The 19597-nt window shown below is 36.2% G+C and overlaps 1 protein-coding gene across 1 annotated transcript in view; it reads right to left on the reverse strand.

The window, feature by feature from the left end:
* DNAH12 (dynein axonemal heavy chain 12) overlaps positions 1-19597 on the reverse strand; it is a 229555-nt gene that overhangs the window by 91104 nt on the left and 118854 nt on the right. Inside the window, exons 37-43 of the mRNA XM_054729795.1 lie at positions 12628-12779; positions 8961-9099; positions 7849-8015; positions 5434-5689; positions 3480-3779; positions 2174-2352; positions 856-1048 (exon numbers count right to left, since the gene is read on the reverse strand). Of these exons, the coding sequence (XP_054585770.1) occupies positions 856-1048; positions 2174-2352; positions 3480-3779; positions 5434-5689; positions 7849-8015; positions 8961-9099; positions 12628-12779 (1386 nt within the window). The remainder of the gene's footprint in view (positions 1-855; positions 1049-2173; positions 2353-3479; positions 3780-5433; positions 5690-7848; positions 8016-8960; positions 9100-12627; positions 12780-19597) is intronic.

Here is a 19597-nt window from a genome sequence, read left to right on the forward strand (position 1 = left end):
AACAACAGCAAAATACATATTCTTCTTAAGTGCACATAGAACATTCTCTACAATAGATCACAAGTTAGGCCTCAGTAGAAGTCTTAACATATTTAAGAAGATTTAAATCAGATCAAGTATCTTTTCTGATAACAATAGAATTAAATTAGAAATAAATAGCAGAAGGAAAACTGAAAAATCCATAAATACATGGCAATTTAATAACAAACTTTTAACTAACAAATAAGACAAAGAAATCATAAATGAAATCAGAAAATTTCTTGAAACAAATGAAAATAAAAACCCACCATATCAATACTTATGGAGATGCAGCTAAACAGTGCTAAGGGGAAAGTTTATAAACACTTTCATTAAAAAAGATCTTAAATGCTACCTTTTCTTTATGTTAACTTTTAGGTTGGAGAAATTTAGTATGTGAAGATCAGTGAAAATGAAAAAAGTCCAGCAATAAATATCTCCCTCCCTTTCTTTTTTACTTTGAGTCATCTCTCTTTGGGGGCCTGCAGAGTTATATACATGTGAGAATGAAAGCCCCAGTACGCATACTACTGTTCTATTGGTTACTGGAACAGCAAGACAGCTCCAAGGAAACTAAGCTCAACTTCAGGTTCCTCATCAGTAAAATACAGCGACAACTATACATGCTGCACTGAATTGTTATACCTAGAAAAGGAGATCATGTATGTAAAGCACTTACAACAGTGCTCAGCACACACAGTAATTAATCTATAGATAATACTAACATCTTCACCAATGTATTCAGTACATAGCTATACAGGTTGGCCCTCTCTTCACAGGTAAAAGAATGCACTGATATTATTTTAGACACTAGATTTTTCCCCCCCATAACTTTACCTTCATATCTTCTCTCCACTCATTCATACCATAGCTCTTAGAAATTTCTGGTTGGAATATCTGCATTTTTGCCATGGATGTAGCCAGACGAGTTAAAGATTGACGACCACTTCCTCCAAGTCCAACAAGCAAAGCATTTCCACCAGACTGCTTTAGAATTCGACATATTCGTGATAAATGTTCCAATACATACCTATAAAATGTCAATATTATACTTGAAAATATTAATGTAAATGTATATTTACACATAACTATTGTTTTACTTTCCTAGAAGGATAAACTGCTGTCTGATACCAATTTTAAAGAAGTGATCATAAAAAATGTGTGATTTTTCAAAAGCAATTATAATTGGATCATTTGACGCAAAGTAAAATTATTTAAAGTACAAATCAGGAAATGTAATATACAAATTATAGAAATAAAATGAAAGTGTAACCTCTTATACTGAAAGTACATTGTTATTTTTATTAAAACTATTTCTCTTAATTTTTTTAATAAAAGGATTTCTATGTGAAAAATAGATCAGTTATTCACAAAATAACAAATTCAGGAAAGATGGCCTCACTAGTAATTAGGGAAATTAGAGTTTACTAGTAGAGCCACTCTCCTTCGATTGGCAAAACTTACCAAGTCTGACAATCCTACCTATTGGCAAGGGAGAGGCACAATATAAACTCTTAAAAACAATAATCATTTTTGAAGGCACTTTGGCAAAGCTTAGTGAAATAGAAGATGCTTACATCCATGGCACAATAATTTTACTTCTAGGAATATAATCTTAGAGAAATTCTTACACAGGTACCCAAGGAGACATGAACATTCTAACTTTATTTATAATTGCAAAACTAGAAGGCACACAAAAGTCTATCTTAGAAGAATGACTACATTGTTACACGTATACAATGGAATACAATGTAGTAGTAAAAAAATCATTTTTTGTGTGTGAATGTTACAAACAATATGGAATAAGCCAACTTGCAGAAGAGTACATACAGTATGATACCATTTATATGAGTTTTAAACATGTAAAATAAAGTAATGCATATACCAGTACATATGTTTAGGAACACATATGTATTAAAAGTCTGAAGACACATGAGTTTTCTTTTACCCCTGCAGGGTTCAATGAGAATGCAGTGACAGAAGGATGGCTACAGAAGGGACTTCAAATAAATTGCTAATAGTTTATGTCTTAAGCTCAATTATGGGAACAAGGTTATTCACCATAGTTTTTCTTATACCTTTTTACACATTTAAAGTATTTCACAATAAATTTTTACAAGTAGTAATTTCAACCATTAATACCAAATATAGGTACCTAAAAATGACAAGATTCATTCTTGTTTTGTGAGTTTGATTATACTCATCCAAGCATTGGTCCACAACGTCACTAAATTTATTAATATTTGGAATTTCAATATAAACTCTGTCATCTCCGTCAAGGTCAGTATTCATATAGTCACCAAACATAAGATTTCTTAAGTCCTTTTCAGTTACCTATAGAATGAAAATCAACAAATTATAAAACAAATTATTTTTCTAAAATAAGTTTAAGAAAATATTATGTAAAATTTTGTTTTGTCCATGTTATAGGATGATTATCAATTACAGAATTCTTTTTAAACAATTAGGGTAGCCCAGCCAGAATTGCTCAGTAGTTGAACATGGACCTGTGAACCAGGAGGTCACGTTGGATTCCCCATCAGGGCACATGCACGGGTTTCAGGCTTGATGCTCAGTGTAGGGTGTGCAAGAGGCAGCCAATCAATGATTCTCTCTCATCATTGATGTTTCTATCTCTCTCTACCTCTCCTTTCCTCTCTGAAATCAATAAAAAATATATTTTTTAAAAGATAGGGTAGTAAATAATATAGTTGTGAAATTAATACCTGAAATTATATTATAACCTTGGAAATTTTTTAAAAAAAATTTTTCTGCCCTAACCGGTTTGGCTCAGTGGATAGAGCGTCGGCCTGTGGACTGGAAGGTCCCAGGTTCGATTCCCGTCAAGGGCATGTACCTTGGTTGCGGGCACATGCCCAGTAGGGGGTGTGCAGGAGGCAGCTGATCGATGTTTCTCTCTCATCGATGTTTCTAACTCTCTATCCCTCCCCCTTCCTCTCTGTAAAAAATCAATAAAATATATATATATTTTAAAAAGTTTTTCTATTTAAAAAAAAAAGTTTCCTCCACTCCCTAGAGCAGTGGTTCTAAACCTTTCTAATGCTGTGACACTTTAATACAGTTCCTCATGTTGGGGTGACCCCCAACCATAAATTATTTTCGTTGCTACTTCATAACTGTAATTTTGCTACTGTTAATGAATCATAATGTAAATATCTGTGTTTTCTGATGGTCTTAGGCGACCCTGCTAGCAGTTCTCAACCTGTGGGTCAGTAGGGAGAGAAAGAAGCATCGATGTGAGCACAAAATATTGATCGTCTGTCTCCTTCACACCCTTTACCAGGGATTGATCGAGCCTGCAACCCAGGCATGTGCCCTGACCAGGAATCAAACTGGTGACCTTTCAGGTCATGGGATGACAACCAACCAACTGAGCAACACTGGCCAGGACACTATTGTACTGTTTTAACTTAATGTTTTTAATCACTAAATATACTCACTGGTGCATTCTCTTTCCTCAAATGTGAAAAGACACTATCAAATGATTCTTTAAAGTGGTCCTTTATAACAACTTTGATTAAATTGAACAGCCAGTATCGATCCTCATCATTAATGAGGCGATCATAAAACACTCGAAGAACCTCATGCACGAACAGCCGGACCATGGTGTGCTTGCTCCCCACGGCATCTCTTTCAATGAGTAAGCAGCCCCGGATGACACGTGAAAAATCCCTCAAGTTGAAAGTGTAATGAGATTTTGTGGGAGTGGGCAAAAGATTTTCCATGGATTGTTTATATATCTGAATATGAAAGAAGCAACAAAGCAAAAATAATCAGCAAAGCCAGATAACAAATTGTATGTTATATAAAATATTTTATTTATCCTATCAGATTATATTAGCTTGGAAAATTAAGTAGTAATTTTCCAAGCTAAAATAGTAATTAAGTCTAGCATGGCATACATTTTTGTTTGTTTGTTTTAGCACACAACCAGGCATTATGAATTTGAAGGAACTTAATATTATCTGATTCCATCTAAGCCCAAAAAGCGACAATGCTTTTATTTCCCCGTTGTTATGACTGTCCCATTTAAAAGTAAATGATCTGATATTAAGTAGTTAACAAAAACTTTAGGAGAAAGTGAAATCAGGTAACTCGTTCTGAAGCATTCCAAATAAAGAGTAGGAGAAAACAATTTCCTTTTGACTACCACTGAATTCAAAACAAACCAATGAGCTCTCTCCCTTCCCTGCTCTTTCTTATTTTCTTTCTCCCCCTTCTTCCTTCTATCATAACTGGCTATATGCTGAATTCACCAAATAAAGTTTAATGTTTTCTTTAAGGAAGATAAATTAAATATTTTTTAATGTAGCCTGAAAAAAACAAATTAAATTATATTTTATTATATGTGTTATATAATTCACCTTTCTTCCCTAACCTCCACACTCGGTAGGTCTATAATGCTTCAAAGAGGGGGGTGGGGAAGGATCCTTTCTGTATCCCATTCTGCCTAACCAACTGCCCCCTCTTTTCAGGAAATGCCTGAAATACAAATATCAGATTTTATAATTAGAAGCACTTTTCTGTATCAGAATAAGTATAGTAATTACAATGTACATTTCTCTGTTCAGTTTCTCTATTTTAACCATTTCTTTATTTTCCATCAGAATAAGAGGAGAAGAACTTTAGAGAGATACAATGGAACAATTCTAGGGGGAGCTTTTTGCTTCTGGTTGCATTGACACCACCCCCTCTCCCTTATCAAGGCTCCTCAAAGCTTAGTTCAATGTGATTATCACTGATTTACCTTGAATACACTTTTTTTTTCCTTTTACCATTAGCAATAAGGCTGGTGCTGGCCTCAAGCAAAGGCAGATAACAAATACACTGAAGAAGTTAAGAGCTGCTCTTTGACCATATGGGTAGTCTTGTTTTTTGTTCCCACCCTTGTGTTTTCTTATACTTTTTTTTTCACTGCTAATCTTAAATTATGGGACCTGGCTAAAAATATATTTATAAGGTGTTTAAGTTTATTTTTTAAGACAAGGATGAAGAAATGGAGGGGAGAGAAGAGAAAATGTATAAACACCAGAGTGGGAACTTAACAATTAGGGAAAACCCACAATGTGGCACATACTTGTTCTGAGTGATTTCCTGGTAATAACCTTGTGGAATAGGTGTTATCTCCCATTTTTGTGATTTAAAAAATAAGTTTCTGGAAAGTCAAATTACTTGCATAAGTCCATATAGCTAGGAAATAGCATTCAAAGCTCAAACCCAATTAGTTTCTCTAATTTCAAAGCCTATGATCTTCCTATTCTCAAGCCTTCATAACAGCTTCTCTGACACTGAAGACCAAAGTAGATGTCTAAGGGAAAACATGTTTTAAAAAAATAAGTAAGGACCCAATGAGATATATATACTGAAATATTTTGTACTGTATTTTTTGCTCACCTCCATAGTCCCACTGACAATTTGGTTTCCAATTAAGAAGAACTCCGGAGGAAATTCACGAGTCCTAAGGTAGAACGCTACAATTGATGAGAAGATTCGGACCATTGTTTCATCACTAAAAGTATTAATGGTGCAGATGTTGAAATGTCGAATAAAACGGGGAGTGACTGGATTTCTTCCACCACCTGGAGGGCCCATGGCAGCAATCAGCTGTATGTCAACCAATGTGATTTTACTTGTGTCCTTAAGGTCATACCTTGAAAGCACATAAAAATTCAAAATGATCAGTTATAAAGCCAATAAGATGGAATGAAATGTAGATCTCCCTAGAAACTTAATCTGATTTTAGCTTCTCTAAAGGGAAGAACCTGAGATAATGCTTCGAACAGGGGAACTTTTTTAAAGCCGCACTCCATTTTTCCTTTCAGTGACACTGATTCTGCTGCCCAGATTCTGGGTATCTAAACTGTTCCTCCCTCTTGCCCTTACCTTTCTCTTCTCATACTCTTTTTTCCAATTTGACTCTTTGCTTTTCCTCTTCTTACTCCAAATCCAGAGCATGGATGAGATATCAATCTTGTTTATGGCTAGTCACAAGTAAGGTGACTATACATCCCCTTTTGCCTAGGACAGTTCTGGTTTGTGCTTGCCCTAGAGTAATTACTGACACTCTCCTTTTACTCTCAGAAATGTCCCAGTTTGAAAATAAATTATATAGCTATACCATGTACAGCAAAGTCCTGATTTCTTTTTCTCATCTCAAATCTTATCTTCAGAGAACATAAGAACATCTAAATAGTAACTACACACTTTTGTTATATAAAAAAGGACTCATTCAGGAGTAACAAATCTCCAAAGAAGTTTTAATCAGAAAGGGATAGCTAAATGGCTCGATTTAGTTGGAATCATTCAGTTGACCAAGTTCTTATTTCCAATAGGCCATTAAGTCCTTTAATATGGAAGTTCTTGCAAAAATCGAGAGAGGATGATAGGAGAAATCTATATAACTAGTACTTAGTCTAAGAGCACACTAGAAAGTATGAAAATATGATTTGGTTTATGGCAGCAACCATAATAGCTGTCATAGGGAACTGGCTAAGTAAATTATGGCAAGATCCATACAACTAAATAGTATTAAAAGCCAATAAAATAAATGAGGCAAATAGCATGGATGGGTGTTTAAGATAAATACTTAAGCCGAAACTGGTTTGGCTCAGTGGATAGAGCGTCGGCCTGCAGACTGGAAGGTCCCGGGTTCGATTCCGGTCAAGGGCATATACCTTGGTTGCGGGCACATCCCCAGTGCAGGTTGTGCAGGAGGCAGCTGGTCGATGTTTCTCTCTCATCGACGTTTCTAGCTCTCTATCCCTCTCCCTTCCTCCCTGTAAAAATCAATAAAATATATATATAAAAAAAGATAAATACTTAAGTGCAAATAAGTTGCAAAACATGTGTAACATGAGTATATTTTTAAAAATAAAAATGTATTTATAAAGAACAAAAACTTGAAGAGGGAATACACTATTAACAGTGATTATTTCCAGAAGACAGGATTCCAAGGGCCTGCAGTAATAACAAAAATGTACTTCGAAAATAGGACTTAGCTTCAAAATTAGTCTACCCTTGCCTTGAGATAAGAATAATGCTATATTGGGTTGGAGGAAGTACAGTTTTCTACGGAATTGCTGTTAAAATCAAACCATTTCAAAGATATAGTAGTCCCAAACAGTCACAGAAAATATAAAAAAATTAAAATGGTAGAAACACAGGGTGTTGATTATAATTACTTAGGTTGGAAACTACCCATAAATTCTCAGCCCTGGGGGAATGGTACTGTGAAAGATATAAATCTATAGATTATTTTGAAAATAACTGCTGAAAAGGAAATAATTTACTACAGCAGTGAATATATACATTGCCAATACTGGGTTATTAATCTGTTATCTAATTCACACATTCAGAGGAAAAACTGGTATAAAAAAGGTATATAAAAGTCTTCTAGCATGGGTTAGTGAGTGAGAGTTGACCTATGAACCAGAAAGTCATGGTTCCATTTCCTATCAGGGCATATGCCCAGGTTGTGGGCTTGATCCTCAGTGTGGGGCGTGCAGAGGCAACCAATCAATGATTGTCTCTCATCATTGATGTTTCTATCTCTCTCTCCCCTCTTCCTTCCTCTCTGAAATCAATAAAAATATTTTTTTAAAAATTATACTCAGAAAAAATATGTAAGAAGTAAATTTATAAAGAAAAAGTCTTACAAAATTTTCTGTATAGGAAAATAAGCAATCAGTTATTTATCTTTCATAAATAACTTGAAAAAATGTATTATTTTGCTCTGAGAAATTAAAATAGAAAAAGAGAATAAAAAACTGACTTCACCATGACTAATTAAGACTTCAATCAAATAGTTACCAATTCCCACAGTCAAAAAACTGTCGTAATAATTCAATAGGAGGTTGAGCTCCATATTTCTCCAATGTAGGCATATTCATGTCATCTATAAAAATTATACACTTCTTTCCCATAGGTGGTCCAAAAACTCCTTTGCGTCTTTTATCCAATCTAGCCATAATAATGTTCTAAAATATAAAGAAGAAGGTATAGTAGTTATACTTAACACCAGAAAAAATAAGGAAGTTAAGTCTAATTATGTAAGAAAATAATGTCAAGCAGCACCATGTGCATGTTTCTTTATATTTATTCACTTTTGGAGTGATATCAAACTTCATATTCAACATTAAAGAGAATTTATTGAAACCCTACAGTACTAAAAATTGTTACTTACATATTTGTATATTTATATTATACACACATGCACATATACACACAAAATATTTTCCTCATTAAATATCCTAACACAGCTATTAATTTTAACTTACTCAATATCTAAAATTACTAATCTAAATTTGTAAGATTTTTAGATAAAGGGAATTCTACAGGTTTAAAACAATGAAAATGAGTCCCACAGGTCAAAAAGAGACTGGACAGACATAAATTTAGGAATGGATGATAAAAATGGTGATTAGAAAAGGCCTCATGCAATACTTCCATGTTGGTACTTTTGCGGGTAAAGGGTGGGACGCATAGCTACACAATTCTTCTCACACAAGGTCTACAATAGTCCATGGTTTGAAATATATATCACAGACAGAGCTTCAATAAGCAGCAAATGCTCCTAAGGATCATCTAGGAGAGTCTAGAAAGTTCTCTCTCCTCTTTCTCTGCCCCCTCCCTTCTCTTATACTCCCTTCCCTAGTTAAGAAATCAATTGCTGCTTCTTCTTGGCATAAAATAAGATGACAAATCTCAATAATCCAGTATTAATGCAAATATGTTCTCTCAAATGTTTGTCCCAAAAATCTGACTTTTAAAACTTACTTGTAACGACAAAAATAAGTTTGAAGTTTAATTTTAATTCATAGAAAATTTGCACAGCTGCTCATTTAATATACAATTTTAAATACTAATCAAATAAGGCAAAACATTTAATAATTATCAACCTATGTTTCTGGCTTTAAACTAACCTGAACCTGGTTGGCACTGGTCCGTGCAGAGAAATTAACATAAAAAGGAAAATACTTGTCCTTTTCCAAGTGATTCATTAGCTTATCCTTCACATACACTGATTTTCCTGTACCAGTTGGACCCACAAAAAGCAGTGGCCTTTAGGAAAACAATGAATATATCATTCAAAAGGGGGGAAATTCAGAATACATTTCTACTAAGGGAAGTTAGAGTTATTGAAATGTAAAAATAATCAAATCAAATTCATCTAAAAACTCACATTTTAATCTATCGTTATATCACAAAAGACTGATAGAGTGAGTAACAATTGGCACACATTTTTGCTTCCTGTTACCAAAACTTTAGTAGTATAGTAAGGAACTATTATTTGAACAGATGTAACATTGCTATATGCAAAAATACTCATAAAACAATAACATGCTTAACTTTTCAGAAAGGAAAAGCAAAATTGGTCTCCTCAGAAAAATTATGTATTTGTATTTTTTAGTTAGAAGTACAGGCAAGAGGGTGCCGTGTGGAACAGACTAATGACATGATGACAAAAGATAGATTTAGGCTGTTTCACAGTTATCTCAATAGCATAAAGTTTGTGTGAGTAATAAAAAACAGTGAATTCTAAATCTAACAGTTATGTATACATGTTTAGCATTTTAGAATCAAGTCAGAATTACTAACTGAAAATACTTGTCTAAAAGCAAATTATAAGGAATTTTCTATTCAGTGGGCTCTCAAGCAGGGCTTCTCATACTTGAGTGATCATAACTAATTAGAAAAGTAAAAAAATCATATGAGTTTATATTCACAGAACTCTAAGGACTTCAAGTTTGAGAAATACTGAATCAAAAAATTAAATACTGTCACATTGCTTGATACTGTAATTTGGCACTATACAATACATAAAGACAAACACAAAACTAAGCAACAGCATTCTGTTAGAAGAGGTCATCTAAGTAACCTAAATTATGCTAATATGTATTACTTTTAAAAATTATCATTGAAGTATAAACATAAAACTAAAGTTCTTTTACAACTATAGTAACCCGTGAATTCTTCTATGTGTCCTAATCTGAATAACTCTTGCCTTCAGAAAAACTGTTTATTAAAGTAATTTTAATAAATAAAATACTGTTCTTAACTTGGGGTCTATGGATCAATTGAAGAAATTCTTTTTTTGTTTTTAATATATTTTATTGATTTTTTACAGAGAGGAAGGGAGAGGGAGAGAGAGTTAGAAACATTGATGAGAGAGAAACATCGATCAGCTGCCTCCTGCACACTCCCTACTGGGGATGTGCCTGCAACCAAGGTACATGCCCTTGAGGGGAATCGAACCCGGGACCCTTGAGTCCGCAGGCTGACGCTCTATCCACTGAGCCATACCGGTCAGGGCAATTGAAGAAATTCTTAAAGTATTCAGAGAATCTGTGAACTGGGATGACAAAAACATTATATCTTTGCTTTCACTATCCTTAATTAAAATGGAGTAATTGTATTAATAGTATCTGTGTGTCTGTTATCAGTAGAAATCATAGATATTATACTAAATATTATAATTGTTAATGACAACTCAATATCACTTATGCCATAATTTCTTCAAAATTATGACAGTCATCAGACTCACTACTGGATCTTATTTAATGTACTAGAGGCCTAGTGTACGAATTTATGCATCAGTGGGGTCCCTGGGCCTGGCCTGCGGGATTGGGCCAAAACCAGCTCTCCAACAACCCCCGAGGAGTCCCAGATTGTGAGAGGGCGCAGGTCATGCCGAGGGACCCCACCGCTGCACAAATGGGGCTGGGGAAGGACTTGGGAGGTTGGCCAGCTGGGGAGAGACAGCAGGAGGGCTCCAGGGCGTGTCCAGCACATCTCGCTCAGTCCCAATCAGCCAGACTCCAGCTTAAGCAAACCTACTGGAGCATCTACCCCCTGGTGGTCAGTGCACATCATAGTGACTGGTCGACTGATCAACTGTCTATCCCCTGGTGGTCAGTGCACATCATAGTGAGTGGTTGAGCGGCCTTAGCATATCAATAGCATATTATGCTTTGATTTGTTGAATGGATGACCAGGTGACCGGACACTTAGCATATTAGGCTTTTATTATATAGGATTCATAAAGAAGCACATGGCCCTGGCTGACATTGCTCAGTGGTTACAGCACTGGCTTCCATACCAGAGTGTTGTGGGTTTGAATTCCAGTCAAGGGCACCTAGGTTGCAGATTTGATCCTCTCTCTCTTCCACCCCTCCCTTCCACTCTCTGAAAATCAATGGAAAAAATATCCTCATTCCTTGGACAAGGGTTTAGTAAAAAGAAGCATATGTATTTCTACTATGGACCAAATTTGTTCAATTTTTAAAATATATTTTTATTGATTTCAGAGAGAGAGAGAGAGATAGAAACATCAATGATGGGAGGGAATCACTGATTGGCTGCCTTCCACACACCCCCTTACTGGGGATCAAGCCTGCAAACTGGCATGTGCCCAGACCAAGAATGAAACCATGACTTCCTGGTTCATGGGTCAATGCTCAACCACTGAGCCAAACCAGTCAGGCCCAAATTTGTTCAATATTTTAATAAATGTATTCTAATATGTGATTTCCCTATGTTTACATTACTCACTTATTCTGACAAATGTTTCATAGCACGCAAAAATTACCATACTAGAATTCCTCAGAATTGGCAAGTTCCTTCCTTGCCTAAGAAAGTTTTAAATATTAGGCACTAAATGCAAAAATGCAGCACTGTCCAGATAGCTTAGTTGGTTAGTATCGTCCTGATATGCCAAGGTTCAGGGTTTGATACCTGGTCAGGGTAGGTACAAGAATCAACCAATGAATGTGTAAATAAGTGGAACAACAAATCAGTGTTTCTCTCTCTCTCAAATGATAAACAAATAAAAATAAATAAATGCAAAAATGCAACTACAAAATAGGGATAAAATAATGTTCCCTCATAAGCTATTTTTTCTGTTTTTGTTTATTAAACAAGATAAAACTGTCACAAAATTCATTCAGATACAAGTTTTTTATAAACAACAAGCCATTATATTCATGCAAATTATGTAAGCTTCTCTCATTCAAAATAGCATTAATAATAAATCATGCCTCATGTTTTAAAAGAAAAATAACTACCAAAACGTTATTAAGGAAGTTGGTATGGATATGCGTATGGTACATGCTAGGCTTTTGATTCAGTTTCATGTACTCTTTTTTGATGTGTTCTTCTGATTCAAGTCTGGGTTTTGCATGTTCATCTTAAGTTATGAAGAACTAGAATAGGATATATTTGAAAAATGCTAAATGTAATGGAAGAATGTGGATCATAGTTAGTCTGACCTCAGGAGTACAGTGAATCTTTGAGTAGAATGCATACCTATTAGCAATAACATTGATTTTTAGTCTGTTACAAATAAAAGAAATACAAGGCAGCTTATGAAGCAACAAAGTATGATGGCAAACACTTTGAAATAGGCAATAGAAAACCTGGATTCTAGGTGTGCCACTAGAAACAGATGTCAATATGGACATGTCAATTAGCCAGTCTCCCAAGGAGTCAGTTATCTGAAAGTAAATGACCTTAAAGCTTACTTCAAATATCCTATGATCCTGTTAGAATGACACTGTTATGGTTAAAGTGTATGTTATAAGAATTTCTTACTTCGCATAGGTAATACTCAAATTCATTAGAAATGTATATCTAACTGTGTCCATTGTAGGGACTATGATATCTTGAATCTTGGTACGTTTATCTCCTAAATTAGTACTTTTAATTAATTCATTCCAATGGATCCAGCGACCTCGGTTTTTCAACTACAAGAGAAATAAGTTTCAAATATTATAACAATGCACTTGCTATCCGAAAGTTTCTTTTAAACACAGTTATCATATTTACTTTTAAAAACCTAATAGTCTTTCTGCTTTTTAGTATGAAATAACAGATTTCTTCAAAATAGGATATATAATATTTTTAAGTCATAAAGCAACTTAATAAACATCCATGAATCCACTACCCAATTTAAGAAATACATTTTTCTTTAATTTTCCTTTCCAATGATAATCTGAAGAACGTAGTGAAAAAGTTATCACAAATTTAACATACCTAGAATTTCAGATATTTTTGCATCTATGTTCTCTTAGCACTCCAATCTTTCCAAAATGCCTTGAAGATGTCCTTTGACATATATCAAGTATTTATTTGAGAAGCACTCTGATGTAACTCAAGTTATAATTTACTAAAGTTTGAATTAATTTTTCATATCCTATCTAATAAAGAGGGAATATGCTAATTGACCCTCATGCCATCACAAAGATGGTGGTGCCCACAGCCAATAAGAAGGAAATATGCGCAGCCCCGCCCACCTGCAGTCGTTACTGTGACACTGTAATGGACAATTTGCATATTACCTCTTTATATATATAGATTACCTAATGAACATAGATGCATAAATACTCAACAAAATGTTAGCAAACCAAATTCAAAATAAATTTAAAAGATTATATGCCATGATCAAGTGGGATTTATTCTTAATTTGCAAGGTTGGTTCAATATCCACATATTAATAAATATGATACACTACCTAAACAAGATGAAGAACAATGCATAACCCATGGACACTGACAGTAATGCAGTGAAGGCCTGGGAGGGCAGGGCAGGAGTGTGGTGGAAGAGGGGTTAATGGGGGGAAAGACAGGACATCTGTAATACTTTCAACAATAAAGATACATTTTAAAATAATGAAGGACAAAATGCATATGATCATACTAATAAATGCAGAAAAAGCATTTGACCAAATTCAACATCCATTTATGACCAAAACCATCAGCAAGGTGAAAATAGAGGCAACACATCTCAACATAATAAAACATGACAAGCCCACAACTAACATCATACTCAATGGTGAAAACCTAAAAGCATTTTTCTTAAGATCAGGAACAAGACAAGGATATTTATTTTCACCACTTTATTCAACACAGTATTGCAAGTCCTAGCCACAGAAACTGGACAAGAATAGAATAAATAATTTTCAAGTACACATGGAACATTTTCTAGGATAGATCACATGTTAGACTACAAAAGAAGTATCAGTAATTTAAGAAGACTGAAATATATCAAGCATCTATTTCAACCACAATGGTATGAAATTAGAAATCAATTATAAGAAGTAAAACGCACAAACACAACATCCAAATTAGAAAGGAAGAAGTAAAAGGCATCTAAGTTAGGAAGGAAGAAGTAAAACTGCCATTTTTTGGTAGATGACATGACACTATATAGAGAGAACCCTAAATAGTCCAGAAATATGTTGCATTTCTATACACTAATAACAAACCATCATAAAGAGAAATTAAAAACAAAGTCCCATTTATAATTACACCAAAAATAATAAAATATCTAAAAATAAATTTGCCGAGACCGGTTTGGCTCAGTGGATAGAGCGTCGACCTGCGGACTCAAGGGTCCCGGGTTCGATTCCGGTCAAAGGCATGTACCTTGGTTGCGGGCACATCCCCAGTAGGGGGTGTGCAGGAGGCAGCTGATCGATGTTTCTCTCTCATTGATGTTTCTAACTCTCTGTCCCTCTCTCTTCCTCTTTGTAAAAAAATCAATAAAAAATATTTAAAAATAAATTTAATCAAGGTTATATATGAACCGTACTCCTAAAATTGTAAGACAGTGAAGAAAGAAATTGAAGAAGATACAAATAATAGATGCATATACCATGCTCAAGGATAGGGAGAAGTAACATTGTTAAAATATCCATACTACACAAAGCAATCTATAGATTCAGGGAAATCCCTATCAAAATACCAGTGGCATTTTTCACAGAACTAGAATAAGTAATCCTATCTACATGGAACCACAAAAGACCCAAAGTAGCCAAAACAATCTTGAAAAAGAGGAGCAAAGTTAAAGGTACCACACTACCTGATATCAAACTATACCACAAGGCTACAGTAATAAAAACAGCATGATACTGGCTTAAAAACAGACACATAGCTCAATAGGATAAAATAGAGACCCGGAAATAAACCCAGGCCTATATGGTCAATTGATCTATGACAAAGGAGGCAAAAATATACAATGGAATAAAGACAGTCTTTTCAATAAATAGTGTTGTGAAAACTGGACAGATACATGCAAAAAAAAAAATAATTAGACCACTTTCTTACACCATATACAAGATAATTAAAAATGGATTAGAGATTTAAATTTAAGACCTGAAACCATAAAACAGATAGATGAAAACATAGGCAGTAAACTCTGACATAGCTCTTAGTAATTTTTTTGTTTATTTTTTATATGTCTCCTCAGGCAAGGCAAACAAAAGAAAAAATAATCAAATGGAGCTATAGCAAACTAGAAAGTTATTACACAGCAATGAAAACCATAAAAACACACAAATAGACAACCTGCTGAATGAGAGAAGATATTTGCCAATGATACATCCAGTAAGAGGTTAATATCCAAAATATATAAAGAACTCAAGCAACTTAACACCAAAAAGACAAATAATCTATATATTGATGGGACATACATATAATAAAAAATATTTCCCCCTAAAAAAAAAAAAGACAATCTAATTTAAAAATGGGCAGAGAGCCTGAAATGGAAAATAGCATGGAGCTTTCTAAAAAATTAGAAATATAATTAAAAATCTACACTAATAAAAGAGAAACATGCAAATTAACCATCACTCCACTACACCCACCAGCCAATCAGGAGCAAGTATGCAAATTAACCCACCAAAGCTGGCGGTGGCCATGGAGCTGGAGTGAGCAGGAGGGTTGGGTTGCCCCTGGTGATGGAGGAAGCCAAGCTTTCCGCCCACCCTGGCTGGCCCTGGCCTCCACTCAAGGCTACAAAGTTTCAATTATAGAAGGTAAATAAATCCCAGATACCTGCTTCCAGCCAGCCCTCGCCTCCGCTCAAGGAGGCGCTGAAAAAGAAAAGAAAAAAAGCCCCTTACCCAGGTTAGCCACACCACCATGGCCTGATCCCTGTAAACCGGCAGTAAGGACATCCTTCAAGGGGTCCCAGATTGGAGAGGATGCAGGCCGGACTGAGGGACATCCCCCGCCCCCATGCACAGATTTCGTGCACCAGGCCTCTAGTCAATTATAAGAAGTAAAGCACAGAATTTTTAAAAAGTGTGTTTTACTTCTTATAATTGATTTCTAGTTTCAGACATTATGGTTGAAATAGATGCTTGATATATTTCAGTCTTTTTAAATTACTGATACTTCTTTTGTAGTCTAACACATGATCTAACCTATAAAATGTTCCATATGCACTTGTAAATTATTATTCTATTTTTGTCCAATTGCTGTGGCTAGGACTTGCAAATATCATATGACCCATTTATGGATATTTATTCAAAGAAATCTAAAACACACATGCAACTCTATATTCATTGCAGCATCCACTATTTTCAATAGCCAAGATATGGAAGCAACCTAAGTATTATCAATAGATAAATGGATAAAGGAGGATATATATATATATATATATAATGAAATATTACTCAGCCATAAAAAAGAGGGAAATCTTGCCATTTGCAACAACATCGATGGACCTAGAGGATATTATGTTAAATAAAGTAAGACAGGTCTGACCCGAGTGACTCAGTGGTTGAGCATAGACCTATTATTCAGGAGGTCACAGTTTGATTGGTTGGATTGGTTGGATTCCTGGTCAGGGCACATGCCTGGGTTGGGGGTTTGATCTCCAGTGGGGGACATGCAGGAAGCAGCCAGTCAATGATTCTTTCTCATCATTGATGTATCTCTCTCTCTCTCTACCCCTCTCCCTTTCTCTGTAAAATCAATAAAAATATTTTAAAAAAAACAAACAAAAATAAAGTCAGAGTAAAAATTACAAATACCATATGATTTCACTCATATGTGAATTCTAAAATACAAAACAAACAAAACACAAACTCATAGATACAGAAAACAAACTGATGGCTGCCAGATGGGAGGGGATTAGGGAGCTAATTGAAACTATTTATTTAAAAGACATTTTTAAAAAATTAATTGCAATCTGTATATATAAAAGCCTAAGCAACTGGACGACGAGATGACTGGACGACCAAGCGACCGGCCAGTAGCTATGATGTGCACTGACCATTGGGGGGCAGATGCTCAATGCAGGAGCTACCCCCTGGTGGTCAGTGCACCCCACAGCGGGAGCACTGGTCAGCTGACAGAGGGGTGCCAGACACCGGGCTGACGGCTGATAAGCGCAGCTACTGTGGTGTGAGCCTCTCCATTGGACACTACCCTGCACATCAGAGAGGCAGGCGCAGTGAGGTCGGGATGAGCGGGAGCTGTGTGGTGCCCAGCACAGGCTCCCCCCCCCCCCCCCGCCGCCACCTGTTGCTTCACGCACTACTTCGTGCTGTGCAGGATCAATGCGGACAGCAGGCTGTAGCCCTATGAGCTGGCGGGTAAAGTAAGGCCGGGCTGTGGCAGCACAGAGGTCCACTGATTCCCACAGGCCAGGCCAAGGGACCCCACCAGTCCCGGTGCTGAGGAATTTGTGCACCAGGCCTCTAGTTTAATATATTAAGGCCTGGTTAACTTACTTGGAAAAGATCAGATCTATGAATAAAATCTATTAGAACACAGCTAAATCACATAGAGTGAAAAAGGTAAAGGGATTAAGAAGTACAAATTGGTAGTTACAAAATAGTCACGGGGAATGTAAAGTACAGCTTAGGTAATATAGTCAATAATGTTGTTGTAAATATGTATGGAGTCATGACCTATTGGAGAGATCATTTTGTAAGTTATATGACCACTATGCTGTACACCTGAATCTAATATAATACTGAATGTCAACTGTAATTGAAAAAACACCAGCAGTCACCCTCTCACTATCATTTTCTCCTTTCCAACAGCAACTACATTTAGCTCTTTAAGCTGGATATTTTGGTATTTTCCTCCAATTATTAAGGAATATGCTGTGTTATCACTCTTGATTTTTAATTTTAGAAATTATTTTATTGACTTCTCATTGTGACTAATGAGGATGAAACTCTGGTCATATTCTTAAAATTTGTTTTTAAGAATGGTTTTGTGGAAAGATTTCTGCATTGGCAATCAAGAGAACTAGGTTCAAGTCCTGACTCTTCTGGCCATTGCCTCTCTAGGTTTATTTCTTAATCTATAAACCTTGAGATTTAGCCAAAACCGGTTTGGCTCAGTGGATAGAGCGTCAGCCTGCGGACTGAAGGGTCCCAGGTTCGATTCCGGTCAGGGGCATGTACCTTGGTTGTGGGCACATCCCTGGTAGGGGGTGTGCAGGAGGCAGCTAATTGATGTTTCTCTCTCATCGATGTTTCTAACTCTCTATCTCTCTCCCTTCCTCTCTGTAAAAAATCAATAAAATATATATATAAAAAAAAAGAAACCTTGAGATTTAGGTAAAAAATCCCAGATCTTATGACTTTATTAAGAAAAATTTGCATGAATCAAATGATTATTCAAATGGTTACTGTTTAAAATAATCCTTTTGTAAATTATTTTAAAAGTGGAGAAAATATCTTAAATTTAAATCTGAAATTATAAACTATTCTTAAAGCAAGTTTATCTGTCTGTCCACAAGTCACAGGAGAAGAAACTAAAGAGAAAAAACTATAATGCTAACCACACAATTCAAAATAACTCTAGAGGAGAAACCAAGGTGGCGGCATAGGTAAACACTTGAACTTGCTGCCTCGCACAACCACTTCAAAACTACAACTGAAAGACAAAACGGACATCATCCAGAACCAAAGGAAGGCTGGCTAAGTGGAAATTCTAAAACTAGAAGGGAAGAGAAAAGCACACTGAGACTCAGAGGAGCTGCAGAAGTTAAGTGCAGAGGTCCGGGGCGCACTCGGAGAAGGCTGGCAACTGAGTATGCAGCTGGCTTTTTTAATCCACAGGGAGACACAAGCTCACAACTGCTCTGAACTCCAGTTCTGAGCGAGACTCTGGGAACTCAGACACACACGGGGAGAAACTGGACTGTCTGGCATCGGGCAGAACTCGAGGGCAACTTTCTCTCAGAGGTGCTTGCAGCGATTACCATGGGACACTGACACACGGGGGCCTCTTAGGGCAGGGCTGATGGGAAGCCATTGCTGTTTGCTCCACCCTGAGACCCTGCCCCAACCAAGCTGTGTATAGAGGCTTTTGCATATGAATGGCCTGGTCCTTTGAAATCTAAACTTACCTAACAAACTGCAGCTTAGTCAGTGAGACCCAGAACATCTAAAAGAAGGCCCAAGGCCCCACAGCAGCTTGCATTGCTTCACAAATGGGCCTCATCTGGGCACCTCCAAAACCCAAACAAAGAAGAGGAATCTGCAGATCTTTCCGTAGCTCCTGCTGGGTGGCCTCAGACAGAGGCTAAATTAGCACCTCCTTGGAGATCCAAGAGCCAGTGTACCCAGGGGTCAGAGTAGGGCCATCCAGATTACAACTCCTCAGATCCATAAGGGACACACTTGGGGGACAGACTCAGTGAGCACCAAAGCCCCACTGAAGCAAGTCTTGTCTCATAAGGGTGTCTCCAGCACAGAAGTTCTCCCTTTGTAGACACAGCTGATCCTCAGCCAATTGGCCTGGAGGTCAATTCCTCC

Source organism: Eptesicus fuscus, chromosome 18 (genome assembly GCF_027574615.1).
Source record: "Eptesicus fuscus isolate TK198812 chromosome 18, DD_ASM_mEF_20220401, whole genome shotgun sequence".
Taxonomy (NCBI): Eukaryota; Metazoa; Chordata; class Mammalia; order Chiroptera; family Vespertilionidae; genus Eptesicus; species Eptesicus fuscus.